At 38.0% G+C, this 20,696-nt stretch overlaps 1 protein-coding gene across 2 annotated transcripts in view; it reads left to right on the top strand.

Moving 5' to 3' along the window:
• Positions 1 to 20,696, top strand: part of trim44 (tripartite motif containing 44) — a 45,956-nt gene that overhangs the window by 5,523 nt on the left and 19,737 nt on the right. For both annotated transcript variants that reach the window (XM_040025274.1, XM_040025275.1), the window contains exons 4-5: positions 3,659 to 3,955; positions 9,301 to 9,323. In XM_040025274.1, coding sequence (XP_039881208.1) covers positions 3,659 to 3,955; positions 9,301 to 9,323 — 320 coding nt within the window. The remainder of the gene's footprint in view (positions 1 to 3,658; positions 3,956 to 9,300; positions 9,324 to 20,696) is intronic.

The following is a 20,696-nucleotide window of genomic DNA, read 5'->3' as shown; positions in this document are numbered from 1 at the left end:
TGGCTGTCTGTGTGTAGGTGAGAGGTGGATGAAAGATTTAACCCTTGGCTTGCATTTGCTTATTAATTCTAATCTGCTTATGTACTTTGCCACAGGCTTGGGGATTTTAATCTCTGAGCTCATATTGTAATTCTCCACAGGGGACTAGAATATAAGGGGGGAAACAGTGATAAAGCTGCATACATATTAATAGAGGGCCAGAGGCGTAACATAATTTGAGGAGTAAAGATGGCCGTCTGTCAGTCAGCCAGTCACCTGAAGTTAACTATAGTAAGAGTGCAGGTGAAGCATGTTGGGGTTTCAAACCACAGCAGTACGTAGTCAGCATATTTACCTCGTCTCATGTTTTATTTACTTTTTACTTGTTTCTGCCAACCAGGATGCCGTCTAGGGCACATGCAGTCCACAGAGCCTCTCAGCTACAGAGAGAAGAGTCCATTAGCAGCACAGCAGTATCAGCCCAGTCACAACAGCAGTGGCTACATCCATTTTCCCTGCCTCATAAAATCTACAAGAGCAGCAGACACATTAAAGGTGTCTTAGGAAGCTGAGGTTGAGGAATAGACAGGAGAGACATGAAAAGACTTGGCAGACTTGGTAGTGTTAGGTTTATTCACCCCTCTCTACCTTGTCCTATTCTTTCTCTTCCTACCTCCTTTTGCTCTTTAGAGCTGTCACTCCCCTTATATTTTTCCATTTTAATTGAATTTATCATGTATCATTCCCCAGAAAGTTTCTTGGCTGACATTTTTTTAGTCGAAAACAAATAAAAAGATGTTGGAAATTGAAACTATGCTATTGTAAAACCATTTTATAACTTCCGCCACTTCCCTTTTTTCTTATTGTTTTGTATGACTATAGCAGAGCTGTTTTTATTCAAATCAATTATCTGTCCCTTGCTTTGTTGTGTTAGAGGCTAAATTGGAAAATCTAGTTTCTGGGAGAGATAAAGGAGAGTGAGGGAGAGTAGTGTTCACTTGGAACAAGGCCACTGTTGCTAAGGGCAAGGACAGTTCAAATCCATTTAGTCCTAATGTTCTATTAATGCTTTTTAGGCCTTTTTAAAAAAGCATCACACCAAACAGAGCTGTGAATAGGCAGTAGAGTCTGCTGTGATTTGGAACAACAGAGAAACATATCTATCTAAACTCTGTCGCTTAAACTAAATCCCTAAAGCACAAACCTTTTTACCACTCCCAATTACAAAAAAAAATGAGATGATTATTTTTCATCCGTTAAAAACAGGGAAAGTTTGAACCTTTGTATCAGTCGGTTAATTTTAGATGTTTTGATCATTGTGCTGATAGACCGTAGCAGTCTTTTGAAACTTTTGAAGTTAACTACAAATTAAAACGGCATTTTTTTAAAAAAAAATTTATGATGAATTTACTGAAGTTTCATTGTGGTTTAAAATGTTAAGATGAAAAACTCCTTTGTTATTAACACAGCTGCTGCTTTTATAATTCAGTCACTAATGGTGTAAAACATGGACATAGCTTATGGGTCACAAAAATCAGCTAATGCGAAAGTGTTTTCAACTTATTTATAGGCCACCAGATGGTGATAGCTGTAGTTCCAAAAAGACTTCCGATCTTTGGAAGTCTATGGAAAAACAGCTTTTTTTTCTCTCCCTCTAACTTTGTAAATCTTGGTCATTTTGTTTCAGAATGGAGGGTTATTCATGTAGGTTGCAATTTTACAATCAGTCCCTCTCCTTTTTTCATGTATTTATTTGTTTGTTTGATTTGGATTTTTTTTCTAATATCTAGGCTTCAAAATGGCACTTAAGAAACAAATGAATGCTCACGCTGTATCTTTACTCCAACTAGTTCTCAGTAAGCAGTGGACTGTTGTCCCTCCTGAGGCCTCATTTTGTGGCTTTAGTTTGCAGCATTGCAAATGAAGATTAGCACGCATGAGTGCTTCTTCCTTCTTACTTTCCAATCGGGACAAATTCTCAGAGCTTCATTGCTGAGTGAAAGGTCCAATGGCAGAGAGCTCTTGCTTCTCAACAAACAAAGAACTGATCCAGGATCACAGCCTCCATCTGCCTCAAAGGCCATGGGGCCTCACAGAGAACCAACAGAGATGGTTGAGAGAGAGGACGCCTAATTCCGTGTATTCATACCATAGCGTTGGCTTTGGGAAGGTTTGTTCTTTATGGTTCCTCACTGTGGCAAAAAAGACTGTGTACAGTCCTTTTGTGTACAGGCATTTTCCCAGATTATTAGAATGTTTAAAATCGAAATTCTACAGAGAAAAACGTTCATCTGTCCATGTTTTTGCTCACATAGTTGTGAACCCCTGCCTATTTATAGTCCTGAGGCACTCACTGTCTCAACTTTACTCTGTTGCATCTTTCCTGACATATTAAATATTTTGCCTTGTTAGAATTAACTTCACAGTGTTTCTTTTTTTTTTAAAATAAAAAGTAATACAGCTTCTCAGTTTCAGCATTGGTGTGTTTCCTTGGTACTATTTTCTATAAACTTTAAATTATTTGAAAACTATTGTATTTTCTTTTTATTTACATTCCACACAGCACACAGTTGTTTTGGCATTTTAGAATAAATGAACTCTGAGAGAGTCATGTAGTCAATGCTGGTCCTTTCTCTCCAGTATTTTACAATGGGGGGCTTTGATACAAGTAGGCCTTGACAATGAATGAAACTTTGTTACTAGTCTAACCCAGTTGTAGTTTTTTGTTCTTTATCTGAGAGAAATATATTCATGGCATTGATTTTGGTGAAGATAAGAGAATGAGCAATGTGCATGTTTTTCTCTCCTCACACAAAGAAAGTAAATTAAAAGTGTTACTTCTTGCGCTTGGTTTAATGGGCAATTTGGAGAATCTGATTGCTTGTGCAGAAATGGCAAATACACGATAAAACTTTGGGCCCCCAGGGGCCATGGCTCTGCCAACCTTAGTAAAGACTGATGATTCTTTGCTTCACTGGAGAGAGGGAGACTGAGGGGAAACAAGATTAAATAGATGGAAAGGAAGAGAGTGAAGTTCTGCTCAAGGGAAAACGGGAGACAGAGCAGCTGATGTTCATAGATTGAAGCAATTATATTCAGGAGCAGAGATCATGACAAGGGATTTTGGGTTATTTTACCTCATGACAGCATCTTCATTGGAGGTGGAGTTTTGTCTAGACAGAAGAACTGCAGGAACGAGTTTGTTTATTGAGGTGTTTTAACGTAATGAGTCATAGCTAAAGAGAGGCTCGTTGGGGAATGGGCAAAGGAATTAAAAAGGTATCTCAGTGAGCAGTTCTGCTGCCTTGAAAGCCAAACAGATGGCTTGCTGTGGTAGAAGGAGCCTCTGAGATCTCTATCTGCAGATGGGATGCATGGAGTTTGCCTTTGGGGAATCTAATATATGCTATCAATTAGTTAATGCATGACAGAGACCTGTAGGCTTGCTGGAATAATGTTCACATTTAAATGTATAAAGTCCCTATCTGACCCTCACATGCATTGCTTTTAATTGCTTTTCCCCCCGCATTCAGATTTTGAGTAGCTCATTGTGGTTTATTGTGGTTAATTTGTGGCGGCTGTATATCTCTGTTTTGTGGTGAGTTAAATTTGCCCTGTTTATTCTTTCTTTCTCATTGTTTCCTTCTTTGTCTCTTTGAACTCTTTCTACATATCTTAGATGTCTACTGAGGAACTTGAGGAGTATGTGAACAGTCAGTTTGAGGAGCTCCGCAAATTGGTGCTACTGGAAGAGAAGAGGACCCTTCACCTGGTAGACCTTAAAGAAGCATTCCTCACAGCATCTGCTGCTGAGAAAATCGCAGAGATTACTGTTGAGACTGAAAAGCTTCAGGAAGAAATGGCCAACATAACACACCAGCTATGCCTGCTGGAGCAGGCTGAGGCGCAGGCAATAGCTCCTGTAGTGGCAGTAGAGGCCCTTTTAGCAGGGCCTGGAGCAGCTCACAGAGTGCTGGTAAGAGTAGCATTCATAACATTTTCTTTTTATGAGGGATGTTTACCTTCTTAAACCTTTTAAATGCAATGGAGAATATAATTGTTTCCTCTAAGTTGGTGCCTTTTAAACAAAATCTGATTTTTGTTAATTTATTTATTTAATTATTTTTATAGCTATTTTCTTTATGTTCTTAGACTTTTACGCTACCTATTTGTTTGACCAGTTAAGCAGGAACTATAGTGTTGCAGAGACTATATAAAAGCAGTCATTCCTGTTTTACTATAATGAAATCTGCCTGTGGGACACATCCCATCTTGATGCATTGTAATGCAAAGTCACCAGACGAGTCCACACAGTCTCAGACACTAACATCTACCTAGAGCGTTAAACTTACCGTCAAAATGTACGTCGTGAATCGAAGCATGCCAGCAGGCTCGCAGCCACAGAAACTATACCGTACCCAGTACACTGGAGCCTTTCCATTTGCATATTTAAACAAGCTTGTTTACTAACTAGACCTAAAAATGTCATTTACATACCAGTCTTAGAACATTAACCAAGTGCTCAAGAAATTTAATGAAAAGACAGTGTCTTACTTGCATGTTTGATTGAACTTGGCACCCTAATTAGCAACATCACAGCACAAGGTCTGTTGAGAAGATTTTGAAAGAATGATTAACTCATGTAACATGAGAACATGCTTGTAAAATCAGTGCTATTGCTCTTATCTAAAAAAGGTTATAAGTAGTTTTAAGGTAGGATGAATAGAGAACAAGAACCGCAACACAGAACATAAAGCTGTGTTTATTTGCTTGTGGTTAGGCCTGAAAATGGTCTTGCACTTGAGGTCTTTGTTTAAAGATGAATGCTGTCAGCCATGGGCGCTTGATCCCAGGTCGTCCACTTGAAAGGATTTTCTTCCAAGTACTTAAGAAAGCTTCTGCAAACAGCAACATTTATAAGGAGAACAGGTGCCATCATACACAGCTTTGTTCCAAGTGAAAAGAGACACTGGATCTACAGTATTTATTCATTATACATTATACTTATATATATTGAAATTATGTTTTCAGAATGTTCTCTCCTCTGTTAATGTGATGCATGTAGATAGATGCAGATAAAGCCTAAGCTTTTGGCTGCAATGTAAGGCCAAATACCCTTTGCTATAGTATTGGCAGTTATAAACACATTTAGTCTTTTTACATCTTGGCCCCTTGGTGAAAGTTTACACCTTGTGCCAAAGAACTGCACACACCTGCACATGTGTGCAACTACACTATATATTATAGAGGTTTGCATGTATGTGAACTCTTGCACAGTAAAGGGTTGCAACCCATCTCCTCACATGTGCATCAAACTCTGTGGCGCTTCACTGCGTGTCTCATTTGAAAATTGAAGAGAAGGCTTTTACTGCTCATGGCCCCAAATTAAAATATCACATTGGTCCATTTGTCACTCTCTATATTGCAGCCACTGCAGTTAAGAGAGGAGGCTTGAGTGTTCTCTGGAGGTTCTGTGCACAACTAAGTAGGTTGTAGTAATAGCGGTAGCTGATGTGTAGATTGCTTTATGGCCCTAAATGAATGTCGATGGGTAAGCTGTTTGTTGTCATGTGTTAGTTATTAATGGAGTAACTAAAAAGCAGCGTTATTCGTTCACTGGAGATTCGTGTCAGTACAGAAAGAGAAGTTAAGTAGCTGCTCACTTATTACGTATCTTGCTGTATACTCAAGCGAATATACACTGACGCTATCACTCACTTGTTTATCTACAACATTTTGATGTTCCCACAGTGCTTGTAACTGTTGCATGTTTCATGTAGTCCTCTTGCAGTGTGTTGGGTAACAACCTTTCATGTTGTCATGGATGAAACTAACATTTATGATGACTCCACCAATTATTGATAGCACTGGATGTTTAGGCAAATTTGGGATCAGTCTTTTTAAAGTTTTATCTAGGCTGGATGGGAGCCTTAGTACACAACCATTTAAGGTCCGTCTATGATGGTTGATGATAAATGGTATGTTGGTTGCTGGTCAGAATCTGGTTGGGTCACACTATGAATTTCATAGAATTTACCGAAAACCACACTTGTGTTTACTTGGTGCCTTAGGTAGTTTGTTAGATGTTGTGCTTTGGATCCATTATTTTCCTCCTTTTTTGGGACTAGTTTCCACACCATGATGCTGCAACCACAGTTTTCAATTGTGTGGATTATACTAATGAAGTGAGGCTCAGTGCCTGGTTTCATGTGGTTGGGAAATGTGGCCAAATGGTTCATTTCAGATGCTTTATAGCACTCCATCCCTCTATAAAAATCTTATTGGTGAAGGGCCGTGCTACTGATTGTGCTTCTGTAAGGATTTCCCGTGATGAATTAACAATATATTTCCATAGCCTTCCTTTGGTTTGACATTGTGGAGAATTACATCCAGACTTATATGGAAGAAAATGTGTTGAATCCATTTTAACAAGATTTGGAAAATTAGAAAGGGATCTGAAAAGCTTTCACATGCTGTATGCGGTCCCTGTTTGCTTTTTTGGATTACTGTTTATTTCTCTTCTTGTAAAGCTCAATCTAATCCTGCTAGCCCGGGAGCTACAGTTCACCCTCCAGCCCTTTTGGAATTGGTGCTCTGAGTTAAACTTTTTACAAGAAAAGGAGGATTTACTTTTTCAGACAATTGCTGCTTTGTATGCATATCAAGGCCAAATACTGTGACCATGTAACTGCAAGTCTGTGAGATATATAAGCTAGGATGTAAAATATATCTTGCACTTATCCTTTTAACATTCTTTGGATGAAAATTAAACAATTGGAAGGAGTTAGACAAAAATATTAAAAGTTACAGTCTGTTTGTTATCACATTGCTCAATTTCCATCTTTTCATTAAAAAGTGGCTGTAGGTACTCATTTATATCATCATTAAATTTGTGTTTACTTAAACAATTACTGATGATAGTACAGTAATTAAAAAAAAACACACATGCCCCTGGGCAGGAGTCTTACAGCTAAAAGGGCGATATGTGTCAGCTAAAATATCCATACAGATACACAGAGAGCACAGCAAACACTGTAACTGAACATGCACACTAAAACGACAGGACTGTAGAAGATGGTACACAAAACAGGTGCATGACTGTAGACTAAACACGGTTAATACTGTGTAGACAGAGTTTATGTGAAATGCTTAGCGTATAAGTACTGAATTGGATTTCGAAGTTCTCAGAAATATATCTTCAAAAAACAGACACAGAGCCTCACTAAGCTATAAAGAAGATGCAGCATGAACAGAAAGCTAAGAAGCCTCATTATTCAGGCAATCTGAGTCAGAACAAGTGACCTAACCCTCACTTAGTTCTGACCCAAGTCTGTTTTGTTCGGTTTTTATATTTTATACATGTTAGCAGGATTTTGGTTTAAACCATTTGAAAATGATAAGAAATAATATTTTAACAATAATTTTTCTTTTTTTCACTTCATTTTTTCTACATCTATTATATATGACTGTACAAATGGGGTGTCAAATGAAATATATATATTTTTTTGCTTCAGATCATTTTTTACACTTTTCAGTTGATGCTTAAAGCTTCAAATACGATTAAGTTGTTATTTGAAAAACAGGTCATTCTTTTAGGATATTTTCGATTTAAATTTTCTGACTGTGGTTTCTTTCCAGCTTTGAGAGACCAGTTTTTATGTGTGCACATAATAACTAAGTTGCCCCAGGCCATGTGAATAATGTAGGAAATGTTGAATCTGGGCTTATTCAGACCTTGAGGGATATTTTTGTTTCTATTGAAAAGGTAACCATGGTCCTATAGCTGAGATCTTCTTTCAAACTGCACATTTCTTTTAATTTTGTTCCATTAAAAACTCTTAATTGGACAAAATAAAAATGATGAACACAGCAGTGTAACACAAGCCTTGTTTGTACTCATAAACTGATCTAGTCAAAACAAAGAAATGCATTATGTGTTATTAATAGACAGTTGGCCTGCAATGAAAAAAAGACTTGCATGATAAGGTGAAATGTGAAACGGACATAAATATGATATATTTTACCTTTAACAGCCAGTATGCATAACCCTATTAGGCCTTTTTAAATAAAACTTCCATTTCATAAAAAAATGAAATGGAAGTTTCTATTAAAATGCGATTTACCTCATTAAAAAGCCATATTTGCTTTAACGGCACAGACAAAACAAGATTACCAGTGATTTATAAGCATCTGCCATCTACAGAGGCAATTTATCATTTTGTATATCACCGCAGTAGGTTTTAAATCAGACAACCAAGATTCGATTAAACTGCAACATTTCAACTTTAATTTCAAGGATTGATACAAAAAACAAGTTTTGTATTAGCTGTTTAGGAATTACAGCCATTTTTATACACAGTCCCTTATTTTCAGAGGCTAGAAATTAATTGACTTGCAGTCAGTTCCAGGCTTGTTCCCTCAGTATTGCATGACAAATTAAGGGGATAAAAGATCTAGAGTTGATTCCAAGTTTTGAAGTTGCAGCTGTTTACTGGAGCTTTCCATATGAGGTCCGAAGAGATGTCGATCATTAGGCTGAAAAATCAAAATAAACCTATCAGAGAGAAAGCAAAACCTTTAGGAGTGGCCAAGTCAGCAATCTGGTGCATTATTAAACAAAAGGAATATTGGCCAGTTAAGCAACACCAAAATGCATGAAACATCACAGAGGACAACAAAAATGGTTTTGGGGGGGTTATAAAACATCTAGCCAAGTCAAGAACTTTTCAAGGAGGTAGGAGTGTCATTGTTTAAGTCTATACCTTCATCAATGTATAAACAGGAGTGTTCAATATAAGCACATGTATAAACATGTTAAATTCTGACTGTAAAGATTTCATGTCTACAGTCCAGCAGTAATTTAAATGTGACAGATTTGCTTCAAGAAATAATGAATTTGCATCTTCTAGGATTGGATGAGATTTCATTTACTTTGTTGTTATTCACATAAAAAAGGGATTTTTCTTGCAATGATGATATGAGTGTTCCACGCCGGCAGTGTGACATTGAGAAATCTTTTAAGCTCCAATCAAAATTAAATAGAACGGCCTGCACATGACTAATGTTTGCAGCTTTGTTCCAGTTTGTTCCTTTAAAAGCTCATGAATATACATGAGCACAAGTGCAAAATGAAACTAAAAATTAATGGGTCAGATTTTAAGCCACACCAGCTGTGGACTGCACTGATTTAAATTGAGTTCTTTTTTTGTTACTCAAAATGCATGCAAAAAGATGTCAAATGTTTTGTTTTTAAATATGTTTTTCTTTCTCCCTCTCTCACTCTTTTCTTTCTCCCCCTTTCCCTCCATTTATTATTTTCAGCACAACATTGAGGCCAGGCCAAGGTAAGACTGCCCGTATGATTCATGTTCAGCTTTTTATAGCAGAATAGTTTAACTGTGACTGAAGACCCCTCTGTACCTCCTCCTTCTCCAACATCATCCACTATGACTCTAACTAGCATTCATGTCACATACAGTCACACACCTTACAACTTTTTTTTTTTCTTTTTTTTTTTACCTTCCCTCTAACAACCTGTCATTTCCTCCCTCAAACATCACCCAAACTCATACACATCAAGCCATTCCATGCCTCCAAACCTATTCAGTCACATGCAAGTCACATCTGTGCCCCAGCAAGGCAATTAGTAGTCCTCTTCTGAGTGTCCCCCTGGAATCAGAAGAGGTGACAGTCTGCCTGGTCCAATAAAAGTGCTCAGAACAGCTGCTGGCAAGATGCGTGTGTGCATGTGTGTGTGCATATGTGCATGCATTCCCTCATCTGAGCCATTTCAAAAAGCCCAAAAGTGTCTTTAAAAAAAAAAACCAAACACACAATCTTTAACATGGTTCCTAACTAATGTCTGGATCCATAGTTAATCCTTGAATACAATATTATCAGTGATAATTTTAGGGCGTATCGGATTGCATGCATTTCTGACAGGATTGCTGCATCATCAGCAGGATCAGGTCTCACTATCTTATACATCATTGTATTTACATCTCTAATGTCTCAAAGCGGGTAAGGTGTGCCTACAGACGTGTAGAAGGGAGATTTCTTTCTCAGCTACTATGTGTTAATTTGCATGGTGGTTTGTCTATACTTTCTCTTTCACCATTCTGTCTGTGTGTGTCAGACAATCTGAAATGGATAGTCTCACACTTATTGATCTGTTGACATGAAAACCTCTCCACCTTCTTCCACCAGAACAGGAGCACTCCTAACACCATCTGTTGTCTCTGCCTTCCTGCTTAGCTGTCTCTGTGGGCTTTCATCTCAAAAGCACTCCTCCCCTCTACAGACACAGACAGATACACAAATACACACAATACACAGATTCAGACAGTTACAGCAAATGCCAGTTGATCTGTCTTTAAAGAAAATAATTTCTGTATTTATTTAACATAAAGGCTGAATATAAATATAGAAATAGTCATGTGTCGTATAATACACTTTTGATGGACAATATCCTTGTTTCCAGCAAATAGAACTTTAATTTTTAATTAAACTTTGTACCGCTGACATTTGTGCTGCCTGATTGTGGGAAATGGACTTTATTTTCTCCCTGGAGTGTAATGTTCTTTTTAATAAGAAATGAACACATTGGCCAGGCCTGGTGCATGGTGCCAACATGCAGTGTGTTATTGATTGGTCAGCCGCTATTATGACCCTGAAGTTCTAGACCAGATGGCGGCAAGCTTGGACTCGAGGGTGAAATGAAGCTAATAGTTTGCCTTTGGTCAAGGTTAACCTCTACATCTCTGTGCGCGCGCACACACACACACACTCGCACACACAACCTGATATAATTACTCCGACATATTACACTAAAACGCAGTGTGTGCAGAATTTACCATGGCTGGTGAAAAATGGCACCAATTTGGAGAGAAATGAAAGGAAAAAACCAGAAAGGTGTGTTTGAAAGAGCTTGATGTAGGACTGTGTTTGTTTGTTTTGGGGTTTTTTTTGGGGGGGGGGGCTTACTCGTCTTACAACTTGAAGGTGAAGCAAACAAAAAAGTAAGCAGGAAAAAGAGATGAAGTGGAATAGGTGTAGGGAGGAAATAAAGAGAAAGAGAAAATAGATTTTAGAGGATCAAGCATGGAAAGGATGTTTAGGGTTATGTGCAATGGGATCCAGACAGCAAATTGATTATGGAGCAGAAACACTAATCCGCTGTCTGAGCCCCATATCGCTGCCGTAGACAGAGCATTCCCGTAGGACCACAATCCTGCACCCACACACATCTTTCCTGGTCTTGCTCATCAATACAAACCCTTGCCTCTCCCCAAGCCGCTTAACATAGGTACTCCATGCCTGCCAAGATTTGTCCTCCTCTGAATATAAATCTTGCTTCGCTCCCTCCTCCTTCTCCCAACCATTTCTCTGCTGGCTCTAATATGATGCATTGCAAATTTCACTCTTATTGCTTAGCTTTAGTCTGAGCGCCTCCATTCCAGCCCTTGTTCCTGACTTTTAAGTTTTTACATATGTTTGTATATGTGTTTGTCTGGTGTGGATTTAAAGGATACAAAGCTTTTTGAGTGTAATGTTTGTATGAATTCAGATTTCCGAATGGGAACATTATTTGTTGTCATTTATCTAATTTATCTCTTAGACTCTCTTCATGAATAATTTTGGTGGTTTTATATGCTGCATGTGCTCATAGATAAATGCTTAAAGGTGGAAATATCTCATGCTTGCAGCCTTTGACATTTAATGTATCTGTTTTATAAATTTAATTTTACAAGTATTTATTAAATTAAAGCTAATAGGCATTTACCTCCCTTTCATAGCTTATCTATGTACAAACTGGAAGAAAAAGTTTGCAAACCCTGGACAATTAGCAGAATTTCTGCATTGATTACTTCTGCAAAGAACCGTATCTTTTCAGCAGTCGTTTGTCTTGCCTGTTGCAGATTTTCATGAAAAGTGGGAGAGCATAGGGAAAGTGAAAGTATATTCATTTGTGCTGTCTGCATTTCCACCATTCTTGCAACACAAAATGGTTGAAGCAGAATGAATGCACAAAATTACAGTGTTTTTGATTTTGTAGAGATTACTGTTGATGCTTTTTGTCGTTACCCTTGCCTACCCCATTTCTTTCATGAGAGCTGCAGCTGTTCTGTATTTCCATCATTTGTTGATTTTGTTTCTCTGTGGATTGATAAAAATCCATGTCTTACAGGGTGTTTTGTGGTGTTTTTTTTTCTGTAATGCTTCGTCTACATTACTGCAATTGAGGTTCAAAACAACTAGTCATTTTTAGAGAGTAATCTTTACCAGTAGCCAGTTTTTCTATTACCGGTACTTCATTTGTAGGTAGTGCATCTCTACAGTCCACTCTCTCCCAGCTCAGCAAGTAGCTGTTGAAGAAGCTATTAGCACTGAACTTTTTCCAGCTTGCACTGGACTGAGTCCAATAAAGACATGAAAAGTATAGTGGTGTGTTATTAGTTTAGTCAGTTTCTTAGTGTTCAGCTTTGAGTTACATTTAGGATTAATCAGTGAAGATTCCAAAGAGTTCAGGAACTTTCTTGCAACTATGTCTACTTGCCAGTGATCATAGACGTGTGTTGCATGCTGTCTGAACACACAAACACTCATCCACAGTCAAGGAAAAGATGTGGAGAAATGGATTTACTAGTAGATTTTCAGTTCCTGAAAGGCACTTTTAAGTTGTCTCCTGAGGTATTGCTTAAGAGAGAAATGGAAGAAAATAAAATAAGACATTGACAGAAAAAGATTTTACACTAAGGAATTCTACGCATTTGCATTTGCCTTTCTGTTAGACTTTTTGGAGGCCTATTTTTAGCAAACGTGTAAACAGATTTAACTGCCTTTTGGCTTGTAGGACTGAATGTGTTTTTGAGTGAGTGGGTTTTGGAGCTCCGCTTGCCAAAAAGAAGTTAGTGGGGCACCGTTCATGGGATTATTTCATTCTGCTCTGTCACATTATCAAGCCTCTAAGCAAGGGCAGAAGTCAGCCTTAATATGATTGTTGCCTGCACATTCTTGTGATAGATTTGTTGATGGCTGATGGATGTTTGCCCTGTTTGGCTTTAGTTTTAAGTTAGTTGTGTCAGAGATGTGAATATCTAATGAACACACCTCTATACATAACTTGCTAAAATAGGTTCAGGATGGTAACTGGTCCCAACACTAGGCCTAATGCCTATATTTACTCTGTCAGATGTGTTTTTTGCTACACTTCTTTAATAAAAAACTTACCCAAGCATTTCTGTAAAATTCTGCTTCACACTTTCTAGTGTGACAGTTGTAACTCTAAGTATTTTTGAAAGCTGGCCCATCTTTAAGTTAGGTCCTTTCAGAGAAGGCAGGTTTCTGTTTTCTTTGCTTCCCACAGTGAGCTGTACCTCTGATTTAGCCTGTCATCCTGGCCATATACTACAGTACAAATACAGAATATTTTGGGAAAAAGCATGCATCAGTGATGAGTTACAATTGTGTCTATATAATAGGTTTAAAAGCTTTTCAAGGCACGAAAAGAATTGTACCCTATTCAAACAAATAAATTGAAATCATATCTTAATAACAAAAGTGTTTTAAGTGTGAACTTTAAACATTTGCACTTTGTATTATTACAATGGATATTAATGAACCAGTGGAAATAGCCAACGCTTAAAATCATCTATGTGTTAATGTGTCACTTAATCAAATGTAATCTATATTATGTGTGAAAATATCATTCCTACTAAACATGTACTTAGATCTTTGGTAATAAGAATTTTGTTATGTATAGAGGTATATTTAAGACTTTGAAACAAAAGTAATTAATACATAAAGTTGCATTTGCATGGGAAGAAAGTCAGATCCAAGGATAAAAGGGCACTGAAAAGCAGCGGAATCCATCAATAATGGACAAAAAGAAGAAATACACACAAATAAGGAAATAGGATTAGGACACTGGAGGCTATAGTTGTCTTTAACTACATCATGTTGCTCTGTCATAGCTGCTGATAATTGGGTTTGTTTCTCAGGTCAGTATAGGCAAAGAAAAAAACTTTTTTTTTTTTAAACTGATCAAGGCCTGTGAGCTTGTGATTCTCATGGTGCAATTACACAAAAAAGGTAAAACTAGCAGGAGAGCACAGCACTTCTAATTCCAGTGTAAAATTCCCCCCATTCGTTGCTTTAATCAGTCACGTCTCTCTGTATCTCAGAAGTCCCTTTGCTTTGCCTTGCTTCACTTACTTTTTTAATGCATTTCACATAACACACACAGCTGAAAGTAAAGATTCTCTCTCTGGTTCCTTCAGTAATCTTTTTGCCTTTGTCTTACATAAACACTGAATGGCTACCATGAATTTACTCTAATGTATCAGTAATGTACTTTCCAATGTTCCGTTCTTTATTTAGTCATTTCTGTACATTTTATTTGTTTTGTAATTTTAGATAGTCTCTGTTTATAATAACATCACACTAGATATAAATGAGCTCAGAAAAATATATGAGAACTTAAAAGATTTAAATGGCCAGAGCACGGTGGGGATTACTTTTTTTTTTTTTTTTTTTTACTGGTGTGTGGGACTCTTATGGGGGGCCATTATCCTCATTGTGTCGTCGGTGTCTCACAGCGATTTTGGCAGCACATTGTTTGTTGCACCGGTCAGTCATGGACCTCTCGGTTTTTGTAACCTGGCACGTTGCACCACAGCCGTCACAGCTGGACTGAAAATACGAGCATACGATCGTGTTGATTTTTACAACCATTATACTTATATTCCAGTACAGAAGCTGAGAGACATACAGATATACAGAGGGAGATGTTGCAAAACAGGAAACTGTTGTTTAGGAGAATACTGCAGCAGCGTCTTGCTCCTTAATGGTGGATATAAATAGACTGTGAGATGAGGGTGTGTCTGTGACTGAAGTGACCATTCTCTACTGCAACATTCAGAGGGTCAGAATTTGCCATAACAATAATAATAATAATAATAATGACTGTATTTATATTCCACTTTTGAAAACACAGCACAAACACAATACAAATTGCTTTGCAGTTCAAATAAAGTCAATATTAAGTGTACTTATTAAAGCAGACAGACACAGAATCAGCCATACCGACAGACATGCATGCATGGTTGTAAACTCTGGCCAAAAATAAAAAGGAAGAAGTTAAGAAAACGCTAACCTAAAAAAATGAGTTTTCAGTAGTCACTTAAAACAAATAACAGAGTCATCTGACCTGATTGACTGGGTAAGGCTGTTCCACAGTTTGAGCACAACAACCTCAAAAACACAATCACCTCTGGTTTTAAAATCACAGCGAGGGACAGTTAGAAGACTGTGGTTAGATCATCTGAGAGGCCTTAGAAGCTCTGCAGAGACCTGTCCATATGAGCCTGATAAGTTAATAACAGAATTTTATAGTGGATTTTGAATTTCACTGGAAGCCAGTGAACAAATCAGAAACGGTGTAATGATGTCATGTCATCATGGAGCAAAACCTCTAAGGAATGTTTAAGCTAAGAATGAAGCGAAGAATAAAGGCAAAAGGGCAATCCAGTCCAGTACGAGGATTGTATACAAGGTGTAAAAGATGATCATATATAGAAACCGAGGGATACACCTAAAGTGCACCCTGTTTATTGGTCTTTTTGATTTCATTTGGAAAGATAATTTGCAAAGTCATTTATTTTTTAAGAATATATTAGTTAACTAACCAAAAACTGTCAAGAGAGACACAAGATCATTTTTCCTTGGATTTCTGTACAATTTGATTTCTTTGCATTAAAGGTAGTTGCCCCCTGGTGGCTATTAAAAAGAATTCAAGTTTATTGCAAGTTTACTGTTGCTGGGTTAGCTTTAAGCCCAGGAGCTTTTTTTATATATACAGTCTATAGGAATGACAAGGCACAGCAGTAAACATAACTGTATACAGTAAACACAGTATGTCTGTTATTTGATTTGGCAGAAATCTGTCCAGTTTCCTGGTATTTTGGACAGTTTCATGAGCAAAAATTTATATTTTGTTTGACAAAGGAAACACTAAAATACTAAGAGACATGTGGTCACCATTTTCAGAGTTTATTTCTATTCTTCTCCTTATTATTATCATTGTTGTTGTTGTTGTGGATTTGTATTATTTTCCTGTTTTATACTCCTTTTTTCTGTGTTTGAGTGTTCTTAAAACACTACATCATCTATCATTGCACGGTGACTTATCAGGCCCATGGCAGTCAAGTCAAATATCAAAAGAAGGATTTTCTGTTGGAAAATACTTTCAGCGCTGTCATGTCTGTTTTTGCAAAAATACATTCCTACCTGTCTGGACTATTTCGCTTTTTTGACAGGTGGTGTACAGTCATGATTCTTGCGACTCTAACAGATGATTCAATTAGACAGTTTGTGTTTGCTGACAGAAGTGTGAGAGAGATGGGGGGGGGGGGGAAATTACACTGCCTCACTATGTGAAGGCTGCAGACCACCCAAAATCATGGCATGCATTCACATGAACACACAAATCAAGAAAAGAGGTTGATGTGGAAGCAAAGCGGGTACTTTGGGACACAGCTTATCTGTCTGGGCTGCTTGCCCTTCGCTGGGTCAAATAGATGAGTTGAGTGAAGCAAGAAGGTGTCAGGGGAGCATGGCCGGAGGACACAGGACAGAACCCAGAGATGAAGGCACGGGGAGAGAGAGAGAGCTGCATTTCCTCTAATGAAAAATTTACATTGCTTTCTATAAAAGGAGCGCCTACTGGTTTTATGCCATGTGTGTTTGTGTGCGCATATCAACATGCCCTCATTTAATAATTAAAAATGTTTTAGCTAGATGCATCTGTATCTGTTTTTCTGCATTTGTGGTTGTGTGTGTGTGTGTGCGTGTGTGTGAGGGGTAAGGCTCTGCTCTTTTTTTTATGGTTTCACCAGATCCCTTCTCCCTCTTGCTCTTTCTCTGCATCTGCCTTGCTTTCTCTCTGCCTTCTTGTCCTCTTTCAGTCTGTCTTTAGGCCATCACCATTCCACAGGGGTGGATCTGAGGCCCCCAATGAATGCAAAGCACACACAAACCTTCCTGACAAATGGATAGACATGCATTTAGATGATAAGAGACTATAAGCATGCATAATTCATGCCACAGGCACAATTTTCCTCCAATTTTTAAGATGTCATTCATTTGTGTTTGAGTGTGTGGGCACATGAATACTGTCAGCATAGCATGACTCACATCCCAACAGTTTTTGGGAAGCAAAGGGAGAGAGGTGTATGTGTGCATGTGTGTACATCTGTTACAGGTTAGTCTGTTATGGGAGCTAATGACTCGTTGTTTTTCCTGAATCATTTTTCTTTTATGTAAAATTAGTTGATATACCTAGAGGAAAAACACCTCTGATGATGCCCATGTAGTTTGCTTTTGCCTGTGGACACACATTACAATATGGTGGTTCCGGATCAAGTAGGGAAATAGAAACTGTCTAATTGAATCATCTGTTAGAGTCACAAGAATCATGACTGTACACCACCTGTCAAAAAACGAAATAGTCCAGACAGGTAGGAATGTATTTTTGCGAAAACAGACATGACAGCGCTGAAAGTATTTTCCAACAGAAAATCCTTCTTTTGATATTTGACTTGACTGCCATGGGCCTGATAAGTCATCAGATAAGTCTGATCTTACCTCAGGAATTTCACCAGAACTCTAGGGCGCTTCTGCTGGATATTTGTAGTTTTTCACTGCCTATAGCCCTGTAAGGACCAGAAGCACAGCGTGTTTAGGGGTACTTCTAGTATTGATCTGCTGTGTAGATATACACGAGTGCTCTACAGAGCGCTCTGGGCTCACAGACAACACACAGAGAGCAAAGAGTCTGCATTAAGTGCTTAGGATTTGTCCAGGGTTAATGTCGGATTATTGCTCTGTTTGTGTTGATACTGAGCCTGAAGTGTCCATGAATAAAATATTCTTATACCATGTATGTAAAATACATCCATCTTCCACTCTCCCCTTTGTTCTGTGTGTGCCAAGGTGTGTTTGTAATCTGATATTGTTCTGACTGCTCTGTGTGCATCTGCTTTTCTTAAGAGATCCTCATCAGCATACTGGTTTGAGAAAAGGAACGGTTGTCAGTTTTGATTTGCTAACATTGGGTAACTGTAAGAAAGAGATATTTAGCAATTTAAGGAGCACCACTGAACTGTTTAAATATTCATATCTGTTAAACTTTGCCTTGAAGTATAAAAGATTGGATTTAACAGAAAGAAATGGTGTGGGAACCTTTGCAATTTTTCTAAAATAATAAAAGTTTTTTGTTTAAAAAAGGCTAGTGTTGTTCTGCAGAGCATCTTTATGAAATTTGAAAGTTAACATCAGTCTAATATGTCTAATAGAAAAACACGTGCATTGACCAAAGCTCTGTTATAAGCCAATTGTAAAATACCGTTTGTATTGGTACATTGTGCAAATGAAATTTAGCTGTGGTAGTGTGTAACCAGGCAGAGATGAGATGAGCAGAAGGTGAAGTCTGTAGAGATCTATTTCCACTCTATCAGGGAAGATGTGGAGCGACTACTGAAGAGGAAAAAGGAAAAAGAGGGCGTTGAAAACGGCAGAATTACTCCTGAGCAGGTTGGTTCTACAGAAGGAAAAGGTGGGAAAAATGAAAGAAAGCATGGCAAATCATATTTCAGAAGGCTCTGTTGCACAAGTCTGCAACAGTAGGTTAGTTCAGTAAACTTCACTGATCTTCGTAGCACAAAGCATTTTTATCTCTTCCAGTGGACCATATTTTGTCGTATCTGCTTCACCAACTACCCTTCCTGATAACCTTGCACTACCTACTGTAGCTCTGTACTGAAGATCAAAATGAGTCACTTACACTAAGGAACCACTTTCAGTTTCTTCAGGTCTCACCTTCCTTTACAGTTGCTGTGGCTGTAAATTGAGCCAGGACATGTCATCTTTATGTCACGTCATAAAGTGTGTTGATGTGTTATTATGTACTTCATTATTTAGGAGTACAGAACAGTGTTTCTATATGCTGCTTTCCCCTTTTTCATAGCCTGCTCCCTCCCACCGCATCCTCTCATTAAATTACTCGTCGAGACATCTGTAGCTATTCTGTCTGATAATCACATTGTCATAGATGCCACACAAACTCGGGGAAAGACCATGAGGAATTGGTATCAGAAATATTTTTTAAAAAAAAAGAAAGAAATCCAATTGTGTTAATGGCAGCTTACTTTCTCCCATGAAACTAGATACTTGAGTGATTGTCTGTCTATTCTGCAGAGTGTGAATCTTGGTGTGTATCTCTGCATGCATGTAATTATTTGAATAGGAGAAAGCAAAAACAACAAAGAAGTAATGAAGGTGATTGATGATGAACATCTGCATATTCTCCTTGTTCGTCCATAACATGCCGCAGTGGTATAGAAATAACCTTCTGTTTTGGATTTTGTTGTTGTTGAGGAATATTTTATTGTCCGGTAGATGTTATAGGGTTTTTTTTAAGCTCATGCTTTACAGTACACTTTTTGCGGCCTCACTGTTTCGCAGATTTATTTATCTTTTTTGTGCCATTTTGCATGCTGTTTTTTTTTTAGTTTGTTTGTTTTTTAACAGCGCATCGTGTTCTGCATCCTGATTGGCTGTAGGCCATTGTCTGTCAATCTCGTGCCGTGTCTCCTGTCCAATACAGAATGCGTAAAGCTTTTTAAATTTACAAGTGTGAAAATGTTCATGCCTGTCTGAGAAAAGTGTATAAAGTGTGTAGTGAGGGGTTTTACAGCTTTAAAACATCTATAATAATTGTAAAAAAAAAAAAAAAAATGAAGTTGGCTACTTTGCATCGCTTGTTATTTTTGGAACATAACTCCCGCAATAAATGAGAGACCAGTGTAAAACGTAAGGCAAACTTGAAAGGGATTTAAAATTTTCAACTAGCAAAAAAACAGAAACGCATTAGGTACACCGACCGCCGGTTAAACCATAGGTCATAACCACATGCACATTTGAAACCCTACATTGTAACCTACACCATAACATGATGTGCAGTAGGTCTGGGCTATATCATACCGTTCACGGTAATACTGGTGTAATTTTGGGCAACGATAGGAAAATGACATATCGCGATAGAATATGGGTAAAACGCGAATGCGCAGTGCCTATGTTTACATACGCACATGGCGGCGACGCAGAATGAGAAGAGCGAAAGCGGATCGTTAAATGAAACGGATGAACCAGAATTGGTTTGTAAAAATGCTGCAACTTCAGTGGTGTGGAACTGGTTTAGCTTTCGTCCGTCAGATACACAACAAAGCACTATTTTTGGTAGAGCATGCTAGCGGGCCGTTGTTATTACCATGTTGTTTGTAAAATACGGAACACTTAAAATCAATCCTTTAATTTTTCTGAAAATCGACAGAGCCCCTTATAATCCCGTGTGCCTTATGTATGAATTCTGGTTGTGTTTACTGACCTCGAAACAATTTTATGTTGTACACGGCGCTCGAAAATCTGTCAAATGTTTTAGTGCGACTTTGCTAAGCTACAAAGCCGCACCGCTTGATGGATTGTTGGAGCATTACGGCTATATCGTAGGCAGGCGCCTCGCGGAGTGATACGTACTGTGCTTCAACATATTACCGTATTGTGTGTGTATAACCTCTTTTTAAGTTTTGTGGATATTATACATGGTTATGCTGAGGATATGTCGGCCAATTTCAGCTGGAAATGCCTTTTGGTTAAACTGT

The sequence above is a fragment of the Simochromis diagramma genome, unplaced genomic scaffold (genome assembly GCF_900408965.1).
Source record: "Simochromis diagramma unplaced genomic scaffold, fSimDia1.1 OVJJ01000293.1, whole genome shotgun sequence".
Lineage (NCBI taxonomy): Eukaryota > Metazoa > Chordata > Actinopteri > Cichliformes > Cichlidae > Simochromis > Simochromis diagramma.
The sequence above is the reverse complement of the archived record's forward strand: the minus strand, read 5'-3'. Positions and strand labels throughout refer to the sequence as shown.